Source organism: Phaethon lepturus, unplaced genomic scaffold (genome assembly GCF_000687285.1).
Source record: "Phaethon lepturus isolate BGI_N335 unplaced genomic scaffold, ASM68728v1 scaffold1183, whole genome shotgun sequence".
Lineage (NCBI taxonomy): Eukaryota > Metazoa > Chordata > Aves > Phaethontiformes > Phaethontidae > Phaethon > Phaethon lepturus.
The window spans coordinates 44690-57121 of record NW_010526726.1 but is presented as its reverse complement, the minus strand read 5'-3'; the positions used below and the strand labels follow the sequence as shown (position 1 = coordinate 57121).

The 12432-nt window shown below is 36.7% G+C and overlaps 1 protein-coding gene across 1 annotated transcript in view; it reads right to left on the bottom strand.

Moving 5' to 3' along the window:
• The window catches only part of ARMC8 (armadillo repeat containing 8), a 78048-nt gene that overhangs the window by 23054 nt on the left and 42562 nt on the right, over positions 1 to 12432 (bottom strand). Inside the window, exons 6-9 of the mRNA XM_010283138.1 lie at positions 7993 to 8073; positions 4315 to 4390; positions 4133 to 4223; positions 422 to 482 (exon numbers count right to left, since the gene is read on the bottom strand). Of these exons, the coding sequence (XP_010281440.1) occupies positions 422 to 482; positions 4133 to 4223; positions 4315 to 4390; positions 7993 to 8073 (309 nt within the window). The remainder of the gene's footprint in view (positions 1 to 421; positions 483 to 4132; positions 4224 to 4314; positions 4391 to 7992; positions 8074 to 12432) is intronic.

The window sequence follows — 12432 nt, the reverse complement described above, 5'->3', positions numbered from 1 at the left end:
GCAAGTATTCTGACTAGTCTTGTGAAATAAGCTACTGAAGGACAAACCAGTGCTTTGTTCATATACAGAGACCAAGGCAGTAATGTTGTTTCCATGTTAATTACAAATGGTTACTGAAATGATGATAAACCTCAAATGGATGTGTGTCAAAACTCTGGGATATTTATTCCTGGATCTTTTAGTATGATTCTGTATTTAAAACTTCTTTAAAAAGCCATATCACTATAAATGCTTGAAGACACCAATGGAAATTAAGGCACTCCTTTTTTTAACTGGGAAAAAAAAAAAGCATTAGGAAAACTTGGTGCTTTGAAATCTTCAGTATCACTGATTTTGTGCTGTGTTTTATACAAGACTAGTAGAACCAAGATAGCCCTACATGAGAAAACATGTTATACAGAAAACCATTTAACTAGCTCACCTTAAGAACGATGCAAGAATCATCCGTCCGTATTGCTCCAGCTCTGCACATGGAAGTAAGGCTGTAACAACATAATAAAAAACACATTCACCTATTGTCATTTTTTATGCACTTAAGTAAGATGTTGCAGAACAACCAACTGTATTCATGAAATGCTCCCTTTTGTTCTACCATTGATTTCAATACATTTGTGCTTACTAGACTTGGGCACATGAACAAAACTACTACAGACACACTTTTAAGCAGATGTCTAGTACAGGACACCTTGCTGGAGCACCGATCAATACACACACCACACACTGGCCAAAAAAGGTCTAACTATCAAGCTTGATTGATCCACAAACCTCTTCTACCAACAAAAATCCCCAAATCAACTGCTTTCATTAAGATAAAGGAGCAATATACATAGACCTTTCCTTTGGTGCCAACAGCACAGGCAAGCACTTAAAACAATCAGGAGAGAATCAATAGAGGTTTGGTAGTTTGACAGCTCAGTCAGAAAGCATTCAAGCTTTGCATTAGACGAGGAGAGATGCGGTATTGTTGTGATGTTTGTCCACAGGCACGTCTTTAACACTGCTGGAATAAGCACATCCTTGCTAATGATCAACCCAATTAAGCCTCTGACACTGAACGAAACTTGCATTTGTTCTTTATTAGACAACAACTTAGTGGATGTGACAGCTCCAAGGTCTCAAACTACAATGTGGACACACAACATCAGACAAATGCATAAAATTGCTTTGTTAATCTACCTGTACATGTGCTCCAAGCCCTGGAAATGCAAACTAGTTCACACACCAATAAAAGTTGTTTACATTTAAGTGGTTTATACTTTTAACTTGGTTTGCTACAAGGAAGCGGAATGAAGCTGGAAGGTAACTGCTCTGCATTCCGTGCAGGAACACTCAAGTATCTTTTGTTTTAGATTTTTACCTAAGCCATTTAACTGGCTTTTATCACGCCACAGTTGAACTTAAAAAAAACAACTGAATTTCAGTAAAAGTGACTTAAAACTAACATGTTTTGACTCTCAGTTGGGCAGGTTAAAAGTGTACGTAGGGTCAATTATAATTGCTCAGCTAAGGAGCAGTAATATGCTAACATACTGTAACCATATCATGTTTCACTGCATTCCTGAGCTCCTTCCAAGTGCCTTAAAGAAAGTTCTTTCACCTCTTAAAAAGGTAACATCACTGATCCTGTTCCAAACACCTACTAGTGACAGACATAGCTAAAAATCTCATGAAGAGATGCCTGTCTTTATATTATTTCTCAGAAGTGAAAAGCTAAGACTTGACTGTTTGCATAGAGATCATTTTATAAACTTTTACTGTCCAAGCCTTGCAGCTGACATCACAAAATAATCATTTTCACACTTGAACAATCAGGAGGAAAGCACTCATCTTGAAGTTGCCGTTTAGTCCAGCTAGACCCTATTTGCCAAAGTAGTTCTACATCAAACATTAAATAAGTTAAAGTATTTTTACTTCAGGTAAAATAGGCTTAGCTTAGCTGGAAGCAATTCCAGTAATTTTAGGAGAGAAGGTTACTGCTCCACTTGTAGCTGCAGATCACTCTCCCAGAAGGCTTACTGCTCTTCCCTCTGTGCCAACAGTGCTGCTCAAGTGAAGGATCCTTACTCCATTTCAATCAAGAGGTATTAACTCAGGTCTTCTGGGTCTGCTTCGATTGTTGAAAAGCAAAGGCAACTTCTTAAGATAGCCCTGTATGCCAGTCTGGATTCAAGTAGAAATTTAACCGAAGTCTTCACAAATGCACAAAAAAAAGCCTTCTACACCCACATTACAAAGGCTCTACTAATAAACCAGCGAGAAACTGCAGATTTTGACCAAAGCTGGCAAGGCAGGAGTGAAGTCTAATTTAGAAGCGGAAAGAAGACAAGTGACAATTTCACCTAGTACTTCGATTAGAAAAAAAAGAAAGGAGAGATAGTCTGACTTGGAGGGAATCAAGTAGGGAGTGAACTTATAGAAGAAAAGCCAGTAAGTCTTTGTGAGCCTTGATGACTGTTGTGAAACTGAGGCCTCGAGTGCTCTAGTAAGAAGGATGACTGGCCATGGACTAATTAGAAACCCAGTCTGAAACTCAAGATACTGTTTTGTCTTCCATTTTCCTGAAATTTTCTTTTTTGCTTTTCACCGCATCATTTTCTTCCATGCTTTCAAAGGTCCACTTGAGCCAAAGTACTGCAAAGCAACAGCAAAAGATGTGATTGTCTACCCAACTCCTTCCACTTTGAAGCAGATCAGTAAAGAACACCAACAGACCTGGGAACATTCATCCCAGAACAAGGAGACTGTCCAGAGCCGGAACAACTTTTAACTCCAGCCTGCCTTCATGACTTATCAACTGCCTTATATCTTGAGATCAGTAAAAAAAGCCCAACCAAACCAACCTTCTAATACTTAATTCTCTATGTATGCTCTGAATTCTCAAAGAAACACATAAATCCATCAGAACTGAGACTGCTATAATGCAGTTAATTCAACTTGCCTTCTTCACTAAGAGCTGCCTAACAAAACCAGTAAAACCTGATTGCATAGCCCAGTTGTGGTTGGAAGGAAGTGTGGGAGGTCCCCAGGCCGACCTCACACGTGGAGTGAGATTACCTTCTTAAGACAACCCCACACATACATGTCTTTGTAACTGCTTTCATGAATGGGTCAAGTCATCATTACCCGGCAACATTACAAAAGAGGCCATCCTACCTATCCCACTTGTTTCTTACACAGAAACTTGAGACCTTGCACCATCAAATGTCAAGGAAATTGTTTGGTAAACCGAATCAGAGAACTCACCGATCCAGGTCAAAAACAAGCCATCAAAATCTAAAAGAATAATCAAACAATACACCAATGTCCAAACTCTTGGGTTACATTTGATTTTAGTAGTTTATAGTGATGGGTAATTTCATCTCTTTAACCCCCGACATAATTTATTCCATTACCATCAACACCACAAAAGGAAAAGGGTCTTTCACGGAGCTTACAAACCAAATAACCCTAATGTTACCAATACAGAACTTGGTCTCATTTTGTCACAGGGTAGAAAGTAATTATGAACACACAGAAGACACATGTGCCCATACCAGAACGGAAAGATTGATTTGAACTATAAAATTAATTAACAACATTAATCCTGCTGTATGAACACATTAAGCTTAAAGAACGATCTATTTTAATTAAAACAGTTGGGAAGAAGGACTAGCTCATTACTGTGTCTCATCACAGTAATGCATACTCAATGCACTAAGCCCCAGTCACCTGAGTGAGTCCTCTGAACAGCAGTGCAACGAGAACATAAACTCATATTACATGCTGATATTTCAGTATTATATTCTGTAAGGACATACAATTGACTATAGCCTATTCAAAGTAAAACTTATCCTAAAATTCAAGCTACTTGTGAAAGCTGCAGTTCAGCTTATGAAAATCCACATCTCAATGCAAGTTCCTGACAGAACTGCTGCCCAGCAACATTTTTTCCTGTTGAAGTACAGCAAAGAGTGGAAGTTACACTGTAAGATTACTAGGGGAGAACCACTTCTTCAAGGATTTAGATAATGCAAATAACATCTATAATTATCCCAAAGATTTTAGATCACATATTATTTTGCAACAAGAACAAAAGGAACAAAGTAAGCATTAAATTGCATACTATTTCATTCCAATTCCTGAAGAAAATTACCATTTGGCTGATGTGAGCTGCATTTCAATAGGCTTGTCCCTTTGTAACATCTTCACGAAAATTTGCGGTAACAATTCTCCATCAACCGACACTGCAAGCAATGAAAGAGAACTCCAAGTAATTCTAATTCAGACAGTCAATAAAATGAGTGTCAAATAAGCCAACAGCAGCATTATACTTACCATTTACAAGAGTCATTGATACCTGGGGGTTTTCAAAGGCTAGAACTGAGAAGCATTTCAATGCTTGCATTCGAACCTGTATAGAAACATAACATAGATGAAGCATAGATGTAAATGCAAACTTAAAAGCAAAGTTGGTCTATACTGCTGTATAGGCTTGTAGAAAATCATTCTGTATCATCAATAAGAAATGAAGATGATAAATAATGGGCAGATGGAAACATCTAACTCGCACCTTGACTCCTGTGATCTTCCTGTTGGAATTATCCTTCTATGTCGTGAACTATTTGTGAAAAAGACAAGCAAGGATAAAACTTGGGAACCAGTCAGAAACACTGGTCTTATTTGTGATGCCTCACAGACATGCAAACAACAATGTTCCAAAAGAATGGAAGTATAGTGTGTATATACACACACTATACACACACACACACACACACTATATAGTAGTACTTTGGAAAGAATTCCAGGACACGTAAGTACGTAAGAGAATCAGAAACGCATGTTGTTGAGACTTATACACCAGAAGCCTTTAAAGGCAAGTTTAATAAAATGTCTAAAGAGAACTACCCAGCTGAAGTGATTCTAAACTAATCTTAAAACAAATATAAAACCCATAAGTTTTACTGCCATTACACAGCCTCAGGTATCATCTGTACAAAAAGGCTTTACAAATTTTTTCATGCTGAACCTTCCTCCTCCAGTCCAAAACCATCTCTCAGTTCAACCAAATAGTATTTCATGGTTGCCTAGTCATGCCAGGCTATGAAGTCTTCATAACCTCTTTTTTGACACAGCGAAGACCAACCATTATCATCTTCCCAGATAAAAATCTGATTTAGTTCAGATATTAGTCTTCGACTTCACCTTCTACAGCTGCACATATTTAAACTGTGTCCATGTCTTTCCACGTTTCTGTTGCCACATTCTTAGTGTGAAAATAAAGCAAAAGGAGTAAGATTTTTGACCTAAAGAATCCCATCACTGCAGAAATCACTTACTGCAAGTTAGGTTTAGGCCCAACCCACCCTCCTCGACAAAAAGTCTTAGAAACATGGAGGCCTGAGGGTAAACAACAACAGCAAAGACAATCACACTTTTGTGCACTGATCTTATAATATCTAATCACAGTCTTGGCAAGATCTCTTCTCATCAGCAGTAATGAAGTGTCAGTCAGGAGGAATGGAGAGCAGACTACCTGGCTTCAGAACAAATGCCAGATACTTTTGTTCCATTTACTTTTCCAACAATGTAATGAATACAGTGTATACTTCAAAGCAGCAGGAAGCAGAGATTGTGTATCAAAAAAGCACTGAAGAAAGTCAAACCTGCAGCTCAGGAGCTGTATTCTTGGCAGAAGGAAGTCAGGGGCAAGTGGGTAAAGGTTCTATAATGAGAACAACTGAAGTCTAGCTGGAAGTTAACGATTTTATATAATATTGCTCTATTAAAGATATAAAAATTACTACAATGGCTAGTTTCTTTGCTAGTAATGTCCACTTAAGGACAATTACTGCAGTAGTTACACAAGAAATGGGGAACACAATCATTTGGAAGAATATGCAAATACAGTCTTGAAACCATTATTTGTAATGCTGCCGTAAAAGCTGTAGTCCCTTGGCATTAGGTATCTCACCAGTGGTGAAATGCACACCTGTAATGATATAACACATGGGAAAGACACTCGTAGAATCATCTGGCTATAGGACAATCTCAAAACTAAAGGAAAAGACTTTATTGAAAAATAATGGGCAATTCTCTTGGCAGACCTAGACAAATTCTTCTCATGGGGACTGAAATCCCATTTTGAGGGTTTCTGCTGTTTATTGATGTGGTCCTATTGCCTAAATCATCTGAGATACCTTGCTGGCCTTTACTATAAATACTGAAAAACAGGCAAAGTTTTTAAATGCTGTCTTTTCCTGTTAAGTTCTTATTTGGCTGAATAGTCAGAAACTGAGTAGAGAAGCATGAGAATGAGATCGCTTGTATTCTACAAAAACCTATCAGTTACATTAGAAGTCTGAGAATGTCTAATTACTGCAGAACACTAAGAAAGCAGCTAAGAGCACAATGAAGCTGTTTAGTCCAGGAGTATCAACACAGGGAAGTGTATGAAGGGCAATAAAAAGGGGTTCAGTATGTACACCTGCAATTTAAAGGCCTGATCAAGCTACTCAACAAGTAGAGAATACTTTATACATCCCTCCAGTAAGGTAAGACTAAATACATATATTTTAATGCAATGCTACATGTAACTTATTGGTGAAAATGCAATTCAAAAACTTTGCCTTTCTCCAATGTCTTTATTTTAAAGGAGCTCTTTGAAAAAATTAGGGAAGGTTAAAAGCCATTAGGAAAAGTTCTAAGCCAAACACAGCTTTGAAAATTCACCATAAGATACAGGGTAAAAAAGGTCGGCTAAAGGGAGAAAGACCAAAATGTTGCCTGATCATGGTGAAAACTAATTAGTAGAGAAAGACAGATAAGAGAAGTTTATCAGTCTCAATTACAGAATATTGAACACTGCATACTTCTGACTGGATTTATTAAAAAAAAAAAAAGAACAAACCCAAACCAAACAAAAAGCACCACAGAGGAGATTAACAAGCCCCTGGAACAGAGCACCAAATTTCCCTTCACTTGAAATTCTCATTTAAATTTTTCCTGCTGAAAGATACTTTAATTATCAAGAATGTTCTGCATTAGGCAGGAGATCAAAACAGACAAGCACAATTCTCTCATCTAGTCTTAATCAACTAGTGAACAGCCTACTTTCAATAAAATAAAAATGGCATGATAACATATTAGGTATTTTGTATTAGATATTGTAATAAAAATAAGAGAAATTGGGATACTCTGAAATGTTTCATATTTTCAGAATGATGACATTCTTACTCTGGAGAGGGGGAATAAAATGATATCTTCATAACAAAGTCCACGAAAGTTCAACTGCTTAGAGATTGTAGACAGATTTAAAAATCATTTGCATAGCAGACATCTGTTAGCCCTCAAAAAAACAAGCTACACAGAGCGGCCCCAGAAAGCGTTCTATGCTTTTTTAACTAATCTACAGCAGACTCTTAAGGCTATGCTCTGCTCAGGATTTGAAATTTTGGCCTTAGACTGGAAAGAGCTAGTTGACCCTCCTTGCCACCAAGTTATAGGTAGAGTATGATGCACCCCAGAGGTGCTACTTTCAGATGGTCCAGGATGGACTTCCAAAACATAACAGAGGATGAAGCTGAGACTCAGGAGATTCAGTGAGCACAAAACACAGGTAGCCGGTGGCCTCCATATATTCCACATCCATGTTTTCACAGGTATGACTTTTGTTTGGGACAGCTCATATTTGCTCCTCTTAGTCTTAGTCTGTTTCTCTCATTTGCTGTTCAGTAAATTAGACGGTTTTTATTGGGTTGCCAAGTGACTGTTCTCCTTTGGCTCAATGAAAACCAGCTCTGTTTTAATTAACAGTGTTTTAACTTTACAGAGCACTCAAACAATAGGTCTTGTTTCGGCAGAAATCCATATGACAAGTGAACAACTGTTATTCTAGAAATATACATTATACCTGTTTACTGTTTTAGTTCATATACATAGACAGAGTTTTTATAATCTTCATTTGGATCACCTTCATAAATATATGTAAAACACCAAATAATTTTCATGTCTTACTTTGTAGGAGGTGGAGACTAACAGATGTGCGATATTCTGAACAGCTCCGTGGTTAAATAAGATTGTCTGGTGATCTGGACCCTTCAAAGGAAAACATAAAACACAATTTATTTTTTCAAAAGAACCTGCAAGAGCTTTCCACTATCTGCAACTTACTGTTAAGTATTAAAAGTAGATTTACTAACATTTACTTTGTGATCAGTTGGCATACCAACTTTTTTTTTTTTTTAAATAAAGAAGTCCAATTTCTATTTTTACAGCACTTGTCCTTTTCCGGTAATCATTTCCATTCTTCTCTTCAATAGGCAATGAAGTTAGTTTTCACAAATGAAGAAACATGGATAGAGTACTTATGTTTCTATTCTTCATATTGGAAACAAGCAAAAAGCTCCTGATTTTCTCTACAAATCATATAAAAGATCCCCAGTTAATAATGTCTTCTTCACTGATAATATTAAGCATTTTCAACAATTCTAACTTCAGAAGAGTGGGAATTAATTCTGAAACTGTTTCTAGACAGAATGTGACAGTGCTTTGAGAACAGATTCACGTTTTCCTCCTACGGTTTATTTTAGTTTCAAACATTCAGCTATAAATCTAGTCAGCCATCGCCCATTTATTGATTTCAAGATCTAAGTCGATGATGGCTGATTTTCCAAGACTTAAAAAGCCTTTGGAATTAAACACAAATACTGATTTTTGCAGTAGAAAGGTCTCAGAACTTCTGTAGTATGACAAGGCTCGGCGAGGTTGGAGAAAACAACATGAAATCTCAATGGGGCCTGCAACCCTCAATAGTCTCTTGTGAAAACTGATCTGTGACAAAAACATCTCTAGAAGTAGATTCATAACTCGAGTCATCTTTGCATTAAGCACAGGACATGCACAATTTAAATTCAGCTTTTAGAATGTCATAGCATTAATCATACCTCCATGCATTTTCTTGACTAATCTGCAAGTGAAGAAAGTACCTTCACGCCTTAGTCTTTTGTTCAAACCCAGCTGAGTTTATGGGCACATCTATACACCCTAGCATGCATGAGTGATGCTTTATATTCACATTTGAGATACAGCTGAAAACAGAATCATCTTATATTCAAGAGAACATATTTAGAACATCCCTTATCTCTAAGAAAAAAAGCATAAAATCACTTTTAGATGTAACATATCTGGTGCTTTAAGAGATGCTTCAGCTGCTACTGCCACCAAGAGCTTTCTACCAAAAAAATGCAATTAGAACAGCATGGTTTAAGGAGGAAAATAACTTACATTGGCACACAGAAGTGGCTGAGGCAATGATTTAAAGCCGCAGCTATGCCAGTGTTGAAGCTGAAGAACAGATATTAAAATATGTGAAAAAAATGAATGAAATTAAAGTAAAAGAAATCATCTTGACCTAGATAGTTTTAGTAATTCACAAGTGCTAGTGATTTTTCAATGAGATGCAGATGGTAAATTCTGTGCAAACAGGACAAATGCATGTACAGAGGTGACACTTGGGTGTATTCTTAGTTGCATAACTAGATGTACATCAAAATTATCTAATCTGTACATATTGTGTTTGCACACACCAATCCAGCTTGTTTAGCGCACAATCAGGTTAAGCACTAACCCAGAAATAGGGACAGCTTCAAATATAAATGGGAAAACTTGAGAATATGTATCATTGCCAAGGAGCTCAGGCACCAATTTAATAGCAAGGCCTTCTGCATTTGTTTCTTTCTGGGTATACCGACAGAGTTCCAGGAGCCGGTCCTATTACAGTCACCTTTTTCTCCAAAAATGATTGAACGATATAATTATTTCAGGAGTAGAAATCATATTTCTTGCATGATTTCCCATCATAAAATGACAATTTTCAAGAAAGTAGTAGGATAGAACAACGTAACAATTCATTACATAATGAAATTTTAAGAGCAGATATCTAAATGCAAATGTACCTTGGTTCAGGGATCCAGCACCGGGCCTAAGATCACATAAGAAAAGATTCTCGGAACGAGCTTGGGAGGAAGCTGCCTTGATTACAGGCTTTATCCTGGATCTTTCCCAGACACAAGATTTTAATTTTCAACTGGTGGTGAAATTATTACTTATGCAGAGATGTCACCACATTCAAATATAAATTCCAGAACTATCTCTTCAAATTATTCATACAACCATGAGTTTGCAAATACATACCTTATCTTTTTAATTTGACCATTAGAATAGTAAAGCTTACCTACTCACGTCACTTTCTCTGGAAACAAATCAACTGAGATAGAGAGAATCTTAAAAAGTACATTTTGACTTGCATTTTAGCATGCCTTGTACATCAACCTGATTTCAGTTTACTTATTTGGTTATATGATGATAGAATCCTGGCTCCCTATGTTAAGAACTGCATCTGCTCCCCCTGTAAATCAACACTTCCCCTTGCTTAGTATGGCTCTTCTCCAGGGTCAATGCTTTCCATCAGTCAATTTTAACTCTAAAAATGCAGTGAGAAGCAGTAAAAGTAAGCACTAAAAGCAGAAAACAGCAGCAATATGCTAGAAAACTGAATTAGGGATTTCTTAGCTCAACACAACACGTCTGAGCTTTTCCAGGGAAAGGCGAGAAAGAATGAAACCAGAGAAGCCCAACCAAACAAGACTCTGGCAAGGAAGAGCAAAAATGGATGCACAAGATCTAAGCAGAGAACAGTATGCAGGAATGAGGACAGTAGGAGCTATGGTATGTCACTATTAGTTTAATGAATAAATCTACTAAGATTTAGTAGAGGCAAAAGAGAAATAAAAGCATCAATACCTCTTCTAATATATCCTAAGCCTTACCTAAATATGAAAGCTTATGGTAAAATTTCTCCAGGGAAAAATTAGAAAGGTTCTCTCACTCATGGCCTTTTGTGGGGGAAGATGGAGTCTTCATTAAAAATGTAGTGAATACATAAAAATTTTCAGTATTTAGTTCTGGGGTTTTTTTAAATAAGAACGTACTTTGTCTATCCATATAAATCAGGAGATCCCCTGCAAATTCTGCTTCAGTGTATTAGATGTATATGTTTGTTATAGATGTTTCATGTTATCAAACATGTTCTATGTATGTTATATATGTTTCAGATTGTTATGTCTGAAAATACAGCAATTGACCTTGAAAATCAGACCTGAAACCCAAGAACTAAACAAAAAAGAAAGAAGGGGGCATTTTAGGTTTGTGCTGAACAAGCTGCATTTGCCTGGGCAAGAGAGAAATGAGTTCTTGATCATTTTAACATTTGTGATGATCTGTTTACTCAACCTCAAATATTTTTCTTTGTTATGCAGCTAATGTTTATTCCGTAAATGCAACTATTTCCCAGTACTCACTCCCATCATCTTGCTTTTCTTGTGCATTCATGTTTCTATCCGTTCATACAATCAACTTTTTCCTTTACAAAAACTTGGATTTTTCAAAACATTCACTGTAAATTTTGTTCCAAGAGAGATCTGGACGGGTGGAGGAGGCATCCAAAACACTATAGTGAGTTCATAAGACCTTCCTTGCTCTACTCCTGTTCAGTGACTGGGCTTTTGTTTTGTTAATGATATATTTGATATGTAAGTCACAAGGAGTTAATGAAGCTACACGGAAGTAAATCATTAAAAAAAAGATGACAATAACTGTTTTCAGCTTGGATGAATTACCTGAAGTTACTCAGTTCTCTCACACAGCCAAGAGGGTTTATATAGCTACTGAGCTAAGCCATGATTGCATAAAATGACTTCTATCCCACCCTATCGTCAGCCCTCTGTTATTTTTCTTGTAAGTCAACATGGCCCAATTTTTTTACCTGTTCGAGCTACTCAGCCTATAAGAAGAGGTTTTCGAGGGCCACTTAAACATGAGATGCCTCACTGGTGCATTTTTCTTCTTAAAATACCAAATTCTTTTCCCAATATTAGCTATACATGTGAACTGTCACAGCCCAGTGTAGGATTTTGACTTAATGGTTTGTTTTTTTTTTTTAAACAATTCTATAAGTGTTAGAGTTATATCTTTAAATCACACTAACTCTGCAGTTTTCAGTCCTGTTTCACTTAACAAAAGAAATGCAATTGGATGAATGTACATAAATAACAGGTAAGGCAGAGAAAAATACATTTTTAACAAAGGAATAATTCAGAGTTCCAGAAGATTCATTGTAAATGGTAAGGTAGAAAGATATTTTTCAAGGTAAATAGCTACAAATTCATAAATTTTGGAACTTTTAAATTTGTTAGTCTGGGAGATAAATACAAACTACGATCTTTTAGTTTTAAATTGTTTTGAAAAGGGAAAGATGCTGTACAAATCTGATTTCCTACACTGAACTATTTTGATACAGTTATTGTATAACCCATGGGTACAGTAACTACCGAAACCTCACAACAATTATCTAAAAAAAAAAAAAAAAAAAAAAGGGGGGGGGGGAAAACTGGGAGG